The following is a 20,137-nucleotide window of genomic DNA, read 5'->3' as shown; positions in this document are numbered from 1 at the left end:
TTAGTATCAGATGTTGTAAACAAGCAAGACTGGGCACGTTGCCTCCTTCCTGCAGTCCCAGCACCCAGCAGGTAGGGCGGGAGGACTGCTGTGCGTTTGGGACTAGCCTAGGTGACAGAGTGAGAAAGAAGATACACAATAATACAGTGAGGTGCATCGCAACACACACACCAAAAAAAAAAAAAAAAAAAAACAAGTTAGGGAGAAGAAGCAGGACGATGCTGACTACCTGAAAAGTGCTTCAAAAATAGCACAAAATGACTGAGAATATAGTGAGGCACTCGAGATTAGCAATATAAATAATGAAACATAGTCACATGTTCTTATAGTAATGTATATGTTATTGAGGATTTAATAGAGTATTTATAATGTAAGGTTCACTGAGTTATATGTAACTGCATGAAATATGACTTGACCTAAGACATTGATGAGTTTATACTGTGAAGAGGTCAATGATGTAATTTAACTATTTCATTTTATTTTTAATGCAAACTTGCAAGCCATTCATTACTCAAAAAAAAAAAAAGAGACAAATTCTACTTACAAGTGTATACCAAAATCAGATATCAAAGATACTTCTTCATGCCTATAACAGGCTTAATTCAACAAATAATTTATGAAGCATATGAGTACCTATGATAAGGACACACATACAAATTAATAATTTCCCAATGTTCAAGCATCTTACAAAACCAAACCAAAACAGAAAACTTGTGTACGAGTAATATAAAGAATACTATAGAATTTGCATAACATTTATAAATAAGACATAGTAATATAGAAGGATCACAAGATGTATTATAAAGAATGGAAACCTCAATAAGTGAAAATGGTATGAAAAAAATTATATACAGATGAAGGAGAGTGAATGCAGATGAAAAGTCAAGACTGAGTGGTACATCTTACTGACACCTTGCACTTACATGAGATATTTCTAGGAGGACACTGAAGCCACCAGGTGTGCGTGCCCACTCATGCATGTGCAGGTGTGTGTGTCCACCCATGTATGTGCAGGTGTGTGTGCCTGCTCATGCATGTGCAGGTGTGTGTGTGCCCACTCATGCATGTGCAGGTGTGTGTGTGCCCACTCATGCATGTGCAGGTGTGTGTGTCCACTCATGCATGTGTAGATGTGGGTGTGCCCACTCATGCATGTGTAGGTGTGTGTGCCCACTCATGCACGTGCAGGTGTGTGTGTGCCCATTCACGCATGTGCAGGTGTGTGTGTCCACTCATGCATGTGCAGGTGTGTGTGTCCACTCATGCATGTGTAGGTGTGGGTGTGCCCACTCATGCATGTGTAGGTGTGTGTGCCCGCTCATGCATGTGCAGGTGTGTGTGTCCACTTATGCATGTGCCCGCTCATGCGTGTGCAGGTGTGTGTGCCCACTAATGAATGTGCAAGTGTGTGTGTCCACCCATGCATGTGTAGGTGTGTGTGCCCACTCATGCATGTGCAGGTGTGTGTGCCCACTCATGCATGTGCAGGTGTGTGTGCCCACTCATTCATGTGTAGGTGTGTGTGTGCCCACTTATGCATGTGTAGGTGTGTGTGTGCCCACTTATGCATGTGTAGGTGTGTGTGTGCCCACTCATGCATGTGCGGGGGACTAAACTCAGGTCTTCATGTTCATGTCACAAGCTCTTTACCAACTGAGTCATGGACCCAGAACCAGCATTTGGCTTTTAGACAATCTAATAACACAGCTCACACTTCAGAATCTAATGTGTGGTTGAAGATTCTGCAGTAGAAATGTAAGTGAAATAATGACGAAATAAGTGATGTGTGCTGGCTGAGTAACATTACACAAACCATGCCAGGACAGCCCTGGACAAACAGGGAGCACCGGATGCCGCTGTGTCCAGATTTTCCCTCAGAAGAAAAGAAAAGAATAAAACATTTCTTCCTTCAATTGTCTTATTTATTGCTTTTAAACACAGGCTAATGAAGCAGTAATGGTTTTTTATTTAATTTTTTAATTGATTCACTTTACATCCTGATTGCAGGCCCCTCCCTCATCTCCTCCCGGTCCCGTTCCCCCTCCCTCTTCCCCCAGGCCCCACCCCTAGGCCTCAGAGTTGGGGAGCCCTTCTCCCAGACCAACTGACCCCACCCTATCAAGTCTCATCAGGGCTGCCTACATCCTCTTCCTCTGTGGCCTGGTAGCTTTTTATTTTTTTTTTATTTAAATCTAAGAGAAACATTTGCCTGATTCAATCTGCTGTAATGTTCCTATTATAATGGAATTCCTACAGCCTGGCATATTCACATTTAAGAACTATGCCTTTTGTTTAGATAAATAAAGAAAATAAATGAAAATAGGGCTTAAGAAAATAAATGAAAACAATATAAGAATCCTTGGATCACTTTATAGTCTTTCAGACACACAAACTTCATGAGTTGGTAATGAATATGGTGATATTTCTTTAAAATTCATATCCTGAATTACATAATGTTCTGATTCAACTTGGAAAATGGTCTCATATGCATATTATAAGAGCATTCAGAACAGATTAACTTTTTATTTAAAATGTAGGCAAGGTAAAATATAATTTTAACTCAAGCTGGTCTTTAAATAAAATGCAAAACCCCTAAGATTAATAATAATAGGAAACTATTTTTTCACTCATTTATAATAGTTAAAATTATTCTAGTCAAATCAAACATCTCTGATTAAAGAACTAAAGGTTCTTACATAACATAGCTGATTCTCTGACTTAAATTCCTGAACCAGAGTGCCCTCTATTGGAAGAAAAAAGGAAATGACGTTTGCATTGCACTAAGAATAAAAGCTAAAATAGTCTTGAATTCAAGCAACATCCCTAATATGTAAAATACATTTATGGATGATATGAAGTCCCAGAACATATTTTCCTTTTATTCCTTAATTCCCTAATTACTTTTTAACTTACACACAGTACTAAAATGAACAAGTCAGATAATTTGGAGATCCTAAAACTAAATTGCGTTCAAACTGGTTGTTCATCACATTGCTAGAAATATAAATAACAAACACTAAAGTTACATTTAAGGCTTTGATATGGTACAAAAATAATTTTAAGTCTGGACTGTTGTCAGAGCATAATTTGAATTGCCTTTCATGATCTACTAAAAACCTTCGCGGTAAGAAGAAAGTTTGTTCCTCCCTGATACACATACTGATATACCAAGCCTGGTGAGGGTAAAGCAAGGGACTCTGGAAGATATCCAGGTGGTGAGAGCAAGGGACTCTGGGGGGTGTCCAGGTGGTGAGAGCAAGGGACTCTGGGAGGTGTCTAGGTGGTGAGAGCAAGGACTCTGGGGGGTGTCCAGGTGGTGAGAGCAAGGGACTCTGGGGGGTGTCCAGGTGGTGAGAGCAAGGGACTCTGGGAGGTGTCCAGGTGGTGAGAGCAAGGGACTCTGGGAGGTGTCCAGGTGGTGAGAGCAAGGGACTCTGGGGGGTATCCAGGTGGTGAGAGCAAGGGACTCTGGGGGTGTCCAGGTGGTGAGAGCAAGGGACTCTGGGAGGTGTCCAGGTGGTGAGAGCAAGGGACTCTGGGAGGTGTCCAGGTGGTGAGAGCAAGGGACTCTGGGAGGTGTCCAGGTGCATAGCCATCACTGTGGAATAATGCCCACATGCAGAGCCAACTGAGAGCTGGCTTTTTCTTTCTGTCCTCAGTGCTATGGGGAAACAGGGTGACTCGATGACGGGCACCCCCAAACCATAGGTGGGGCTCTTAGCAGGTGCGAGCTTTGCCTGCAGCCTCCAGAACTGTGAGGAATAATGCTTGTCCTCGAGCCACACAACGTGTGGCAACTTGTTCAAGAGGATATTCCCTAGATCTAGAACTTAAAGAATGGTTATGCCACAGAACTGAAAAAGTAAGCTGACCGCTACAAGACTTGTCCCAGCTCAGAAAAGAAAGAAAGAAAAAGTTACAAGTGTGTGTGTGTGTGTGTGTGTGTGTGTGTGTGTGTGTGTGTGTGTTGCTGTCAGGACCTAAGTTGGACTCTCACTCATTATAGGTCTGAATTGGGTTTTAAAGGATTTCCTTTTTTTTTTAGATCAACTGTGTGCCTGTTAGAATACTGTAGAGGGCTTATTTAAAAAAAAAAATGCTCAGAGCCACCAGTATTTTTTCCTAACAGGGTCTTACTGTCTAGCCATGGCTGGCCTCAGGTTCGTTATAAATCCCCACAGATGGCTGAAACATAGGGTCCTCCTGCTCCATCATCTTAAACACTGGCATTAGCAGACATGCAACCACCACGCTTAGCTCCCTCAGTGATTTTTGACTTAGGTACCTGACATATCAGGACTTATTTTTAAGAAGTCTTTCCTGGTTACTCTAAGGCAAAGCCATCGATAAGAATTGCTGTCTGTCCCCAGTACACCAAACAACCTGCCACCTTTGTCTTCCAAAGTATCACCTTCAAGGGAACTCCTCCCGAGCTTATTCTCCCGACCTGCCCCTGTTTCTGATAATACAGGGAGTGACTTACGCTACGTGACTCCGGCTTCAGAGCCAGCGTGTGCGCACAGGCATTCTAGTGGCGTGCACTTCGGAAAAGCCATCAAAGACCTCTGAGCCTCCGCTCTCTCATGAAGCAATGGTAGCATCTACCTCAGGGGGCTACTGTGTGTGTTAGTTTTTTATCATGACTCATCTGATTTTTATTGCCGTCATGGTAAACCATTCTTCCCGGGTTACACACGGATTGTGACCTCTCCATTTGCGCACACTGTTTATTCAGGCTGCGTGCACCTCTCTGACTCACTCATTTCGAGGCACGTTCAGGGCACACTTCCCCCCTTCTCCAGGACCCATTTTAGCCTTAGCCTCCACCAAGGAAGCCTTCTGTGAACACCTGTACAGCTCAGAACGCTCACTTTTTAAAGTTTCTTTGGCCACAGGGTAACTTACTATAAGGGATACAGCTGAGAATTGAAAAGGCCAGTTCTTAGGTTATATCAGTGGTTCTCAGACTGGAGGAGAAGGGTGGGGAGGAGGAGGCCACACCAAAGGTTAGAGAAAGGAAGAAGCGCACGGCCGGCGTGGCTGGAGGGTTCGGCCTGGATGGAGAACATTAGCAAGTATTTGGGATTATGGATGGGAAGGATCTTAATAGAAATTATCAGAAGCAGATGGCATGAGATTGGGGCAAGGATTCTATACCTGCCCCACTATGGGAAGTAGTTTAGGGGATTAATGTTTGCCCTGCCGCAGGTGAACCAAGGCTATTTTAAAATAAAAATTAAAATTAAAATTAAAAAATCAGTGATTCTCAACTTTCCTAATCCTGTGACTCTTTAATACAGTTCCCCATGTTGGCTTGAACTCTCCCAATCATAAGTTTTTTCTTTGCTACTTCATAACTGTAACTCTGGTACTGTTATGAATTTTGATGTAAGTATTTTTGGAGACGCAGGTTTGTCAGAGGCGTCACGACCCCCAGGTTGAGAACCACTGGTTTACATCCTTGGTATGGCAATGCCAGCTGAGTCATTTTTTTTTCTTTGTAATTCCATTATTAGGATGGCTTAGTGGTTTAAATCATACAAAGCACTGGAATCGGATACAGCACACACCTGTAAGTATCAACCCATAATAGACACATTTGATTTATATGCTACTCTTGTCTACAAAAAAATGACTGAAGGCCTCTTGGGACGGTGGCTTTGAACTCTTTGAAGTCAACTGTGCTCTTGCATATTGCATCTATATATACCTATAATTTTAAACATGGCAGTGACTGCCTGTACTAGGCAACAAACTTTACTAAGCTGTTTATAACAAGGGGATAACTCACAGTAATATTCAAGGAAAAACCCTTAAACAAATGGGAACAAATATCAGACAGAACGGAATGAATACAGATTAAATGTAGGCTATATAGGTCAGTGTAATCGGATTACTTTTTAAAATGCAACGACAAGTTTCTATCAGAATCATCCTCTGAAGGGCCAGTCCTGATGATGTCTTTTATCTGTCCAAAATCCCTTATGTTTTTCTCATTTCCTACAGAATAAATACCATAATTCTTAGCCTGATATTCAAACCTACCTACCCACCACCTAACCTAATTCATCCTTCTAGTCTTATTTTTTCATCTTTTTCCTTGGTAGATTTTATTACAAAAAAAAATAGAATTACTTGATCCTATGTATACTGTGTGCGACTCCACCTCATATAATCTGTGGTATTTTGTATAACAGTAGTTTCAAAAAATACTATTATAATGGTTTGTCACTAGAACAAAGAGTGCAGGAATATCTAGGCTAAGGCTTGAAAGACATAAGTTCAACTTACGAGCATTAATTTCTCTCTTGCTACTATCACTGTTCAGTCTCCGGTTAAAGAAACAACACAGCCACCCTCTCCAAAACATGTGCTGTCCATTGCCACAAGCCCCTGCCGTCGCTCCCTGAGGCACTCAGTTATTACCACAGTCGACCCCAGAGCACACAAGACACAGAGTAAAAGAGAAACAACTGGGGCTTCTGTTTTTTTCCCTAGTTCTGAATTTTTTTTTCTAGTACAGTAACTCTCTCATGGTTTGCATACTGAGAGTGTGTGTGCCTGTGTGTGCACATGTGCACGTGTGTGTATATACAACATATTAGAAATGCTTTACATTTAACAAAAATTATCTTAGAAATCAGTGATCCAGAAAATTAGGGCTTTGTGGGAATCTATAGGCTCAGAAGGAGGGAGCTAGAATTCACCAATTAATAAAAACCTTTAGGGATGGATGTAAAAATCCAGGCATCATACATTAGTTATGTGACACAACTATGTTTAAAGTTCTAATCAACTCTACAGAAGATATTAAGCTACAATAATCTGTACTTTGCCGATAGCTCATGTCTGTTTTAGATATTTAAAAGAAAATTTTATGCTGACTGCTATAAATATCTAATTAATGGATTTTGGTGCAATGCATATATAATTACTCAAGATACTCATAATGAACTGGGGAGGACAGTAATTGACAGAAGAAAAAAAATGGAACAACAACTTAAAAAGTAGGCCTAGGCGGTAAGTTTAGCCACTGAACTAGGTCGGCAGGGGCTCTGTGGAGAAAGTGTCACGCCTCGCTTTAAGGAACTAAATGAACTGTATGTTCCCAATGTGGATAGATACCATACTTAGAATTGTTTTTGAATTTTCAAAATAATATGGCATACTTATCACAGGCTATCGTATTGTGCACTCTCAAGTGAAGTGCAACACTGCTCTAACAAACTATGTCCTAAAAATGAGTAAATAGTTTACACCAAAAACAATGTTTCCTTTATTACCTCTGACTGTGAATTCCTTCCTTCATAGGTCAAAGGTAGGTTTAGAACTCATAATTTCAAACTGATTAATTACAATTTTTCTTTCTGTTATTGGTATGGAAACCTGTAACGGACAAGAATATCTAACGCATACTCCAGATCCTGAGGTCACCGATGAGACTCTCGGGTCATCTATTATTATGGTGACATGTAAGCTGAGATGTCCTGCCATGGCTGTTAGGATAACCGAAGAATTATACACAAGGTTTGACCCTATTTCTGTTCTGAAGGAGGTCTTACAGAGAATGCGGAGAGGACAGACAAAAAAACAAAAAACATGCTTTCTTCTTCAAGAGTTAAGATAATTGTGCTGAGTTAAATTAAGTATCCTCCATGTTCAAAGAAACTGCAGCTTCCATGTCACAAAAGGAGCTCTAACAGCAGCGACACGATCAGAAACTATTAGTGTTTTTATCAAAGGACTGCAGGGCAGTCAAGTGCTCTAACCACTGAGATACACCCTCAGTCCTTACCCAGCATTTCTTCCCCGGCACACACCGCAGAGCGAGCAAGCCAACGGACAGCAGCGACAGACTAACAGGGACACTGACATCTGGTCACCACTGAATTTGATGACCTAATCAATTAACAAATCCCATGCCACAGGGGTGGGGGAGGTCAGGGGGGACGTGAGGAGGCACGCACTGAACTGGAAAGACAGACGCGGATGTCTTTGCTCCCCCCTTACTTACTACACTCTGGCTTCCGTTTTTCCCAACTTCCTCCTCCGAAATCTTGCTCAGATTATCTAAGTAGTGGTCTGACAGGGTGTGGCACAAGTCTTCGAAGGAATAATCCTTTTCTTGGCAGAGCTTTATTTCATCCAGGAGTTTTGATAGCTCTCCAGTGACCGTTTCACCTGCAAGAAAACAATTCTTTTTTCAGATGCTGCAAGAAATATTATTGCAAATGGACTGAGCTAGAAATGATCATAATGAGTGAGTTAACCCAGAAGCAGAAAGACTCAAATGGTATATACCCACTTATATCTGCATACTAGCCCAAGGGGCATGTCCCATGAAAGCCTTCACTTACCAGGAAACTGGGACAGAGGGGAGGACATCCCATTGAGACTTTGGATGAGAGAAACATGGGAGAATAGCAAAGTAGAAGGATCCAGAGGGTCCTATAAACCTACAAGTACAACATTATGGTAGACAGATTTGGGCCCAGGGGTCCTACTCAAACTAAGGCACCAGCCAAGGACAATACAGGCAGTAAACTTTAAACCCCTACCCAGATCTAGCCAATGGTCAGAACATTCTCCACAGTAGAGTGGAGAGTGGGATATGACTTTCTCTCGTACTCTGGTGCCTCACATTTGACCATGTCCCCCGGAGGGGGAGACCTGGTGGCACTCAGAGGAAGGACAGCAGGTTACCGAGAAGAGACTTGATACCCTATGAGCATATACAGGGGGAGGAAATCCCCCTCAGGAGCAGTCATGGGGAGGGGAATAAGGGGAAAATGGGAGGGGGGAAGAATGGGAGGATACAAGGGATGGGATAACCATTGAGATGTAACAAGAATACATTAATAAAAAAAATTTTTAAAGAAATATTATTGCTAAGGTGTAATGTTTAATTACAAAAGTGAGGCCGCTGTGCTGACAAAAGACAAAAGGCAACAGGTACTTAGAAACATCTGGCAGAAGCAACACGAACACACTAATGGATGAAGGAGGCTCCAACTTTGACTATAGCTATTCTTTGTCAAAACAGAAGTCAGTGTTAAAAGCTTAATTACGGATGGTAAGTAGCTTCTCTACAGCTACAGTTGTTACAGGGGTTTTCTTTTGTGGCAGCGTGGGAATCGAACTCAGAGCCTCACAATGAGAGGCCAGCGTTTGGCCACTGACAGTCACTTTGACTTGGAGTTGTTTGTTTGTTTTTTAATTTTACTTCACTGACAGAATCTAATTGTCACTAACAAGATTAAAATAATCTTAGATACGTACTTCCTGTTTTCAACAAATACACTATTAACTTCTTTAAACAATTAATTATTTAGATAATCAGAATTGTGATATATAAGAAAAAGAAAACAGGAGGAGTAGATAATTTCATTGCCTGTCAAAACATAAATATCTTATAGTAAACATGAACTTTTTGACAGATTCAAAAAAGTACTCTGTACTTACAATCTATTCTGAAGATTAATTCCAGCAATTACAATACAAATTTTACTATTTTGTTATAAATTAAAATTTTATTTAAGATGAGGTAACTGTAGACTTTAAGTTTATTTCTGTTTTTTTAAAACATGATTTATGTATCTTGTTTTTATGACAGTTCACTATCTGTTTTATTATTGTCACTTCCGAGCAATAATGCCAGGAACCTACAACATAGAAAGGACAAGTCTTTTTGATAGAGGATGCCGGGGTGCTGGAGAGATGGCTCAGTGGTTAAGAGCATTTGCTGTTCTTTCAGAGGTCATGGGTTCAATTCCCAGCAGGCACATGTGGCTCACAACCATCTATAATGAGATCCGGTGCCCTCTTCTGGCATGCAGGTGTACTTGCAGACAGAGCACTGTATATATAATAAATAAATATGTCTTTAATAAAACTAGAAGATGCTGGATTACTGAACATATGTGTATAGAGAAATTACAAAGAATTTTATCTCACACCATATGCATTTTTCAGCATAAATTTTATTAAGACTTTAATGAGGAAAACCATAAAATCCTCAGGAAAAAATCATAAAGCTTCCTGATCTCTGTCTGAAAATTGCTTTTATAGAGACCAGAAGCATAGGACAATAAACCAAGATTGGTGAGTGTTGCTTTTCCAAGCTAGAAATCTTTCTGTGGAGCAAGCGAACAGTCCACAGTGTACAGGCAACCTAACAGATGGAAGAGAGTATTTACAAATCATAGATCAGACAAGGGATCAATGTTCAAAATATGCAAAGAACTCAGCTCGATAACCAAATGAAATCAAATAACTTAAATTAGCAAACAGGCTAAGCACCTAAACTTTTATTTCTCAAAAAAAAAAAAAAAAAAGAAAGAAAGAAAGAAAGACGGTTGTCCAACAGAAACATAAAAACGATGTGCACCACCACTGAAAATCAGGGAACTAGGAACTAAAACCACAAAGAGATCTCGTGTCTCGTGGCTATTTTCAAAATGATGAAAGAAAGCACATGCTGGTGAGGCGACGGGGGAAGACTATCTTGTATGCTGTTGGGGGAACGTACAGGCCATTGTAGAAAACAAGGTGAGAGTTCCTCCGTACCAGCAATCTACTCCTAATGTGTACCTCCAGTAAACCAAATCACCATCTTGAATAGAAACACACATATCCGCATCTTAACTGAAACCCTGCTTAGGATGGCTAAAATATGAAGAAAAGTTAAGAGTCCCTTGTTGTATGGATACATAGGGGAAAATACGAATGGATAATAGACCATCGTGAGTGCTTAAAAGGACACCCTGGTGGCGCACACCTTTAATCCCAGCACTCGGGAGGCAGAGGCAGGTGGATCGCTGTGAGTTCGAGGCCAGCCTGGTCTACAGAGTGAGTCCAGGACAGCCAAGGCTACACAGAGAGACCCTGTCTTGGAAACACACACACACACACACACACACACACACACACACACACACACACACACACACACACACACACACAAAGAAGGACACCCTTTCTTTTGAGAAAACAGTGTTCAAACTGGAGGTTGTTTTGATGAGCAAAATGAAGCTGAAATAAACAAATGCTGCACGATCTCACTTATATGTGCAGTATAAAAAGGCTAACATATAAAGGCAGACAGTGGAACTGTGGCTGGCAGACGCAGCAGGAAGGACCTGAGGGAGACAGTTCACAGTTTCAGTAAAGGGAGAATGAATAAACTCAGGAAACCTAATGTACAGTGCAGGAAATATGGTTAAAACCTCTGTACTGTACCCTTGCATTCTCCCAAGAAATTTGATACTGTTTTTACCACCGAAATGTTGTAATCATGCAAAGTGACACATTTGTTAATTAGTTTGGATGTGACAATCAATTCACACTGTGCGGGCATCAAAACCTCTCATTATATGCTGCAAATATAAAATTATTTGTGAAATATACCTCATAAAGCTAGAGAAAATAGATTTGTGAGAATACCAAGTTTCTAAATCCATATGAACTTTATTACAGCAGGGATTGTTAGCTACTTTGCTCACTGCCCTATGTCGGTGCCGTGTGCAACCCCTGTGTCGGTGCCGTGTGCAACCCCTGTGTCGGTGCCGTGTGCAACCCCTATGTCAGTGCCGTGTGCAACCCCTATGTCAGTGCCATGTGCAATCCCCTATGTCAAGGCCCTGTACAATCCCTATGTCAATACCGTGATAATCCCAAACAAGCAGCAGGAACTCTCTAATGTTGATTACATAAATATATAAAACACAACATATAAACCACAAATAACTAGATTTGAAATTTCTACTGGCGTTAGCCCTTCTTATGCACTTTTGACAAACGTGAGCAGAGGTCTGGTGTTTTAGGGTTTTACTCAGCTACGCACTTTTAGTCTTTTGGGACGGAGACTCAGCAGGGGACGAACGGTGTGCCTCTGGGGTTGTGTCTTCCTGCGCATGCTCTTCCAGAGCTGCCGGCCTCCCTGTGCCTTCCAAATACTCTGTGAACAGACATTTCAGAGGTTATACACTTGTTTAGAAAGAAAGCAGGTGTTCCATGTAAAAGCTCAGCACTTACATAGGATGGAAGCCTGTACTTTCACAGATGCCCAAACTCTGAAGATTCGGCTAAAATGCTGTATTTTTTTTTTTTTTTTTTGGACACCTATTTTGGGTCCTTATGGAAACAGTGCTGATAAAATATATGCGATCTAAAGAAGACACCTGTGATACGCCCACAGAATCCAGCCTGTGTAGGGCTGTTTGTAGCCTTCTCCTAATGAAGGAAATCAGATCTCCTCCCTCTGGGTTCCTTCGACTGTACTCTTTGCTCATAAGGAATCTGCTTCGTAAGGACCCACTTATGAAAGTTTGCACTGTAGACTCAGCCAGTTGTGTCCCTGCCCCATTAGAACAGATTAGATCAAAAGACAATCAAGTCCACAAGGCAAAGAAAGCAACCTGCAGAACTTTATCCTAGAAATGTCTGAGGCACGCAGCAACTATGTAAGTTGGGTAGCACTCTTACAAAAATTTGTGATATGCAATTACAGCTATGATAAATTGGCTTTATTTCAATACCAACCTTTACATTACATTTAAAGAGCACAGTGACTTGCCATCCAAAAAGGGAAAGAATATAAGGTACTTCCCAATGATAGGAAACAGTCAAAGATGCCCTAATATGCCCCAATGCAAATTGGCACACCTAAATCACCTTTGGCCTTTAAGAGAGCAGACAGTTTGTTCCTACAGAATATTTTTATCACACTGAGCCAGTTTAATGTTTAAAAATTCTAAAATATATCTTGTCCCATTTCTGTAAGAAAATTTTATTTTACTTTCTCTGAAAGATAAAATATACACAAACTTCATGGTTTTTTTCAAGTTCCATTCAAGGCAAAAGTGTAACCTAAAACACAAGTGCCTTGAGGGTAGAAGACAGACTGAAAACAAGGTATATACCACTTTTCTCTTTACCTTTCATTCAATTCAATTCCATTAAAACTAATATGAAAAGTCACGCTTAGATTCTCTCACTCCTCTGTAGGTGTTCTGACTTGCAATTAGCTGCTTTATTGACAACAAAATTATGGGGGCCTAAACTTCCCACAGAGGTTTGGGAACCGGTTAAGAAAAGAACGTGATGACCATTTGCTCTACAGACCCATTTTGGCTTCCGGTGACGCCTTTATCTACATTCCATACCCCGCACCTGGTTTTAATTCTTACAAAAATGCTGTTCTCCAGTTTCCCGACTGCTAACGGATGGCACTGCACTGCCTCTCCCCACTATTGCACGACTGCACCTGTGACCAAGCTACACACCTAATAAGAAATAGCTGGCATACTTCCAGCCAGCACACTTTGGTTCTTGTCAATTTAGCATTCATGTACTCTGTTTGCCACTTAGGGCCAGAGAGAAATATGAATATGCCAAAAATAAGCAAAAAAATAAAGTCTATTGGAGCTTCAGTGTCTCTTATGTGCAAGGTGATGAGACAAAACCTATCTACTCCATAGTCATAGAAATCAAACAAAATGATAGAACACCTCTAAAAATTATGAAGGTATTATTCAAAGAGAAAATTAACATTTAGCCATTACCAACTCATATAACCTGTTCACTTCAAGCTATCATGTGTTTACTACATGAGCTTTTCAAACATTTTTATTATCAAGCAGTAAACAAAAACTTCTCAGTACTGAATAAACACACACCGAAAACATTTTAATGAATCATTATTTTGCCTAAGACATGCTTGGAAAATGCAAGTAATGAGTTATTTCAAAATTAAATACCAATTCAAAGGCCCAGATAAAGACTGTGATGGCTTTAACTTAATCTTGGCTATAAGGCAAAGTCACCCATCATTTGGTGTTGTTTACCTTGCAAGAGAGTTGCAATCTGGAGAGACTTCTGAGACGGGTGCTCTTTCAGAATGTCTAAGACGGTCCTACCTAAACTGTCCTTTATGTTGGCATCAATTCCTGAAGGAAAAAAAAAGAAAAACGAGATGTACCACTGGGGTGTCCTCAAATGATACTGCCAATATGTAACTGCTCTAATTTCATACGCATATAGGCCAAGCACCGAAGGTGGTTGAAAAACTAAGTTACACACAGAAGATTTTAACAAGAGAGAAGGCAGGAGCCTAATGTTAACTAAGAACTCAGAGAATTCTTGATAACGAATCAACTCTTAAAGTTCTCTGGCACCACTAGGAAAGATTGCTTTTCAGGGTCCCTGAGTCTCATTGGGGTTGTAGCTAGTAAGCCAAGTAAACATTATACTATCAAAGTGAAAAAATATTCCTTACCTGTAACCTGAAACCCTAACACGTAATGGCCAGGTGGTCTGTATGGTCTGTATTGTGCAATAATAAAATTGTAATAAATGAGAATCATACAGAGCGTAATGGGGGAGCACTCTTAGGATATCTGATAGAAAGAAATTTGAAAAAGTATAATGATTTCAAGGGTCTACCTACTGGGCCTCCAGATATCCCTGCCGTTTGTTCATTTCAGATTGTTGTCAATGTCAGCCACATAAGCTATTTATGCAAACCTACTGAAACACCTCTCCTATAATTTTAGTTCCAAGAGGATGCACCATACTAAAGAATTTCTTTAACATAGCAATGAGTCCCTGCTACGCTAGCACAGCTCATGAACTTTCCAAATGACTGATTGCAAGGAAAGCCAGGGTATAGGATTTTATCCTAGATGTTAGTTCACCATAAGATTATCAAAGACTTCCTTAAGTTTATGTGAGAATATACAGTATATATTTAATATTTTACATACTTAATTGGTCATCTCGGGTCATCTATTCTATCACTGTGCTGCCTGTCAAACCCAAATAACATGAAATTTTAGCATAGTGAAAGCGGAGTTAACAGCACAAGGGTCGGCCCACATTTTTCTTTTTTTGCAGGGCAAATTAAACACTCTACACTACAGAGCACAACTTACATCCAGTGTGCACAGTAATAATTTCTACTTATCTCTTCAGATTATTAAAGTGTTGACCTCAATTTCAACCTTATCTCATTTTTGATCATAATAAACATAGGAGATTTTTTTTTAAAGTCTACCTTTGTTTTTCCTTCAATATATTCTCTCTAAAATAATCCTTTTAAAAATAAGTCCCTGTAGCCAAGGAACAATCGCTGCTCGGCTGATGGGTACCCAGAAGGGGAACTGACTTGGATCTCTGTTGGCCACAGGTCACAGCGTGACAGACCAAGAGACACACGGCTGCTGTAACCCCTCAGGGTCCTGTCCATCCATCTTGCTGAAAGCAGAGATCTTCCTTTTTCCTCCTTCTCGCCACTCACTGAAATATTTATATGTTTTGTCTAAACATCAAGGCCCAATTCTACACGGTATGAGTGTCTATCTGCAATTTGGAGGAAAGGATCGTGTGTGAAGAAAGCCGCCATTTTCCTTCATCCGGCCCTCAAACAGCCACAGTACCTGGCAGGACAGGCTCCAGGGAGAACCGTGATAGCTACCTGTTTCTAACAGAACTCGCACCACATCCACCTTCCCAAACAAGGCCGCTTCATGAAGAGCACTCCCCTTTTCTGTCTGAAAAAATAAAGAAAAAGAAAAAGCATAGCTGCATTCGGAATCGACACAGGTTTGCAAGCAATAAGGCATTCGTACAGGTTTTCCATAATCTTGGCACTCTGTGTTCAGAGAATCAGGGTGTGTGTGTGTGTGTGTGTGTGTGTGTGTGTGTGTGTGTGTGTGTGTGTGTGTTGCATCTTGGGGTGAAGGAGTATTCCAGAAACAAAGTCCAGAGACCTCCATTTGGAAAGCACCTCTGCTTCTGATTGGTTATGTTATGTTACGGAGGTGACCCGCCTTTCCTTTGCCTCAGTTGTGCTAAGCATCAACTAAGAGTGCTAACACCTATTACGCAAGGCTTCTCTGAGTATATGTGAATTCACTCAGTCAGCGTGCATTTATTAAACACATTCATAAGTCAGTAGAGTGGAGGGAGTTATAAACACAGAAATAACTTCCTGGACTTTGCATATCCCCACCTTCACTTATGAAGGTACACATGTAAACATGCATCTATGATTCATGAAATGAAAATGGTTAAAAGTGGTTCTTAAACCCTTGACTGCCCCCGTCTTGCTCTGCATCCCCTAATGCTCTGGCTGACCCTACTCCATGCTCCAGGCACAGGCGTTATTCTTTATTAGCACTGTGCTGTGCTCTGCATCTCTTCCCTGGCATCCTGAAGGCCTGTTCCATTACAGGCAGATCCACCTCCTAGCCCTCCAGATGTGGAAACAGTCAACCGCTTGTTTTCAATGGTCAAAGCGAATCACAACCATTAGGAGTACTTGTGTGAAGACACAATTCTAGCCGTGCATGGTGACCCATTCCTGTAATCCCAGCACCTGGGAGACTGAGGAAAAGAATTACGCCAAGTTCAAAGGCAGCCTGGGCTACATAGTACACTCAGGGCTAGTTTGGACACATACACCACGCCCTTAAGAAAGAAAGAAAGAAAGAAAGAAAGAAAGAAAGAAAGAAAGAAAGAAAGAAAGAAAGAGACAATGAGACTGGAGAGATTATGGCTGAGTGAGTCAAGAACACTGGCTACTCTTCCAGATAACCCAGGTTAGATTCCCAGTACTCCAATTCCAAGGCACGGAATGGATGCCCTCTTCTGTCCTCCTCAGACAAAATACATACACACACACACACACACACACACACACACACACAGTGCACAGACACACATACAAGCAAAAGACCCATACAAATAAAATGATAATTTTAAAAGATGAAGAAAGAAACAGAAGAAAGGCAAGACCAGGAAGAAAGGAAGAGAGGGGAAAGAAGAGAGGGAAGGAGGGAGGGAGGGAGAGAGGGAGGGAGGGAGGGAGGGAGGGAGGGAGGGAGGGAGGGAAGGAGGGAGGGAGGGAGGGAGGGTAAGTACAGGCAGGGAGAAGCAGCAAGTTATTAGTCATTAGACCTCTAGACCCCAACTCCAGTTCTTCCTTCAGGAGCCAAGAATTCCTTGAGAGGTCCAAGAATTCCAATCTCTAATAAGTTCCCATGATGCCAAGAGTCTAAAGAGTTTAGTTTGAGAACCACTAACTGCATTGCACTCATAACCTTACCTTAATATAACTTCATTAAAGATGCTGTTCTTCGCCCCTGGACTTTACTGCCTATGTCCTATACATATGAACTTTCTTCTCACAGCAGTTATAAGAACACATGACAATTTTGCCTCCTGAATCAACTATGTATTCAATGGAAAGGTTAACAACATTTGTTTAGTTGTATTCTTCTTTAATAAAAATCAGGAAAGAGTCCAAAGAGAAGGAATTTTGATTTTTCTTTCTCTCCTAAGAATCTAACAAATGCCTAGTACATCCTCAGTGCCCAGTGCAAATATTAATCTGATAACTTTGTCTTCCTGTGTAAGTAACTACTAATTTGACATTAAAACCTCAATTTGAAACACAATATCACTATGATAACATAAAATGTAAATGTTTAATTAATAAATGTGTATATTAATTAATAAATATATAATTAAAATAAACTAAAATAAGAATATTGGGGAAAAGGTTTATTGTCAACAAGATCTGTATGTATCTTCAAGATAGCATGATTCAAATTATCTTATTTATTATGACAATAAAAATTAAAATAAAAAACAGCTTATATGTGTATTGTTGTGAACTGAAAGAAAAAAAAACCTGAAGAACCAGTTTCACCTCTTTAAAAAGTAATTTGTGTAGACAGAGACTTTTTCTCATTCCTTGAGAATAGATAACAGGCATGCACTTTTATGTGTTTGGGTATTAAGTGTTTTTCAAAGGCCATGTGTTGAAGGTTTGGTCACCAGATGGTGACCTTTAAGAAGTGAGGCCTAAGAAGAATGCCTTTGAAGAATATTCTGAGACCTGGCTTATTCAAAGTTTTTTATTTAAAAAGAATGCTAAAAGAAATTTCCTGTGTGGGAGAAGTGTACATGTACATACATGAAGCAGGGGTTGGTGCTGGGATTTTTTTTACCCTTAACCACTTTCCCAACTTATTTTGGGGGGACGGATTCTCTCACTGAACCTGGTGCCCACTGTTTCGGCTAAATTAGCATGTCAGCAGACCCCCCAGAATTGGCCTGCTTCCACGTGCCAGCTCTGAGGTTCCAGGCGTGTGCGGCTATGTCTGGTTTTTAAGTAGGTGCTATGGACCCAACCTTGCATCCTCACTCTTACACACCAAACGCCGTACATGGTGAGCTTTTTTCCCCAACCGTTTTCCCTCTCTCCGATGAACTAGACACCATGATGTGAGCATGATGCTCGCTGTGGTGTGCTGCCTGACCACACACCCAAAGGCAATAGGTAAAAAGGCAAGGTCTGCAACATTTGCAGCCCTGAACAGAAGTGAGTGACTCTCTAGCACGCTCATTATCCTCAACACTTAGCCACAGCAACAGAACACAGCACAGTGCAAAAGTGGATCAACTTCTCCAGATCTGAGGTTGATGTAATTAATTACGTTGTTTGATAAGATAAACACTGTTAAAATCTAGTTCTCTCAAGCCCAAGTCCAATTGGTGGGTACAAAAAACTATTTACTACAGTGATATCACAAATTCCAGAGTTTACAGATGCCAGCTAAGGGCTTTTTCCCTTGGAAGTGTGATTAATTCCAAAATAAGTACACTACTTTCACCACAAGTTATAAAATGTAAGAATTACTTATACCACTCCTTGGCATAGGCCCAAAGGTCTCAACATCCCACTCCACAGATACTTGATCGGCCATATAAATTGCTACTCACAATTGCTAGGAAGTTGAAATAATATAAATGCCCCAGATGATAAAAAGATAAGAGTATAGTACATAAACAAAATCTTTTCTACTGGAAAAAAAAAAAAGAAGAAGAAGAAATTTTCCGGCAAACGGATGACACATTATACTGAGTGAGGCAATCCAGACCCTGAGAGGCAAATGCCGCATGCTCTCTCTTATATGTGGATCCTAACTCCGAACGTGGAGCAACTACAGAAACAAAGAAAGTTAAAGGGGCCATAGGTGGGGAGAAGGAATTCAAGAGAAGGAGACACAGGTGCACAGGTGCTGGAAAAGGGAAAATGGGTAAATAGCACATACGAAGGGATATGAGCAGGTCAGAGCTTGGCTAACTGGTCCCCCCCCTCCAATCTAACATTTCAATCACAACCTCCTAAGGCCTCCAAGGGAGACCAAATGAAGACAGACTAGATCTTGATTTTAGGAGAAAACAGGAACAATGGTCATAATATTATGGTGGTGGCAGGGTACAGCAGGAAAAAAATGCACAGGTAAGAATTATAAGACATAGGACTCATGATTATCAGCATGGCACGTTTTTTATATTATCTCAGGATTAAAGAAATGCTCTGAACGTAAGAACATCTCAGTCTTTGCAAGCAGACATAACATCTTCACGAGCTGCAGAGCAGTACTTTTTTGTGCTCCACACATGTGACTAACCTCTTGACACTGCAAAATGACATTATCATCTACAAAATTCACACCAGAACTACTTGATCAAATTACTGAAATAAAATTTAAAAAGAACACCCTCATAATGTTTCAATAACGTTTAGGACTTGGCGTTGAGTTGCAGTCAGACCTATGCCCGCCTGTGCACAGGTGAGAGTGCAGGCTGGACAAAACTGCCTCTTACCTAAAGCGTGTTCACCTACACTGTGCCGACCTTTCCAGAACTCCTGTCAGGTCAGAATGCGCCTTCACAAGAGGGTGTCAAATGATAAAAGACTTAGGAAAACATGTGGAGAGCAGCTAAAGTTAAAAAAAAAAAAGATAGTTTAAGCTGGGCAGGGGACAGAAAAATGAGAATGTGGCAAGTGTTCAAATGACTCAAAAACAGCATTCCTCCCATCCAAAATGGGGGTGCGCACCTCCTCCTGTTTGGGGACTGTAGGCTTCTGTTTTTCCCTGCCTTCTCCTTCTTCATTCTGTCTCAAGGGAAGCATCCTTTCTCCCCCACTAAAGCTAATCCTTGCCTGTGTCCTTTATCACTCTCTGCCTCCTCTTGCGTTTTGCTTGTCATGCGCCTCCACCATTCCTCCTGCATCCCCAATCTCAGTCTCTTCGTCGGACCCTTCCACTCCCCCTCAACACCC

The 20,137-nt window shown here is 41.0% G+C and overlaps 1 protein-coding gene across 16 annotated transcripts in view; it reads right to left on the bottom strand.

Moving 5' to 3' along the window:
* Positions 1-20,137, bottom strand: part of ANKS1B (ankyrin repeat and sterile alpha motif domain containing 1B) — a 999,563-nt gene that overhangs the window by 822,293 nt on the left and 157,133 nt on the right. For all 16 annotated transcript variants that reach the window (XM_084796582.1, XM_084796560.1, XM_084796578.1 and 13 more), the window contains 4 exons: positions 15,473-15,548; positions 13,845-13,946; positions 11,843-11,956; positions 8,015-8,181 (listed from right to left, as the gene is read on the bottom strand). In XM_084796582.1, the coding sequence (XP_084652708.1) occupies positions 8,015-8,181; positions 11,843-11,956; positions 13,845-13,946; positions 15,473-15,548 (459 nt within the window). The remainder of the gene's footprint in view (positions 1-8,014; positions 8,182-11,842; positions 11,957-13,844; positions 13,947-15,472; positions 15,549-20,137) is intronic.

This window comes from Acomys minous (genome assembly GCF_964271855.1).
Source record: "Acomys minous genome assembly, chromosome: 9".
In the NCBI taxonomy this organism is placed as follows: Eukaryota; Metazoa; Chordata; class Mammalia; order Rodentia; family Muridae; genus Acomys; species Acomys minous.
The sequence above is the reverse complement of the archived record's forward strand: the minus strand, read 5'-3'. Positions and strand labels throughout refer to the sequence as shown.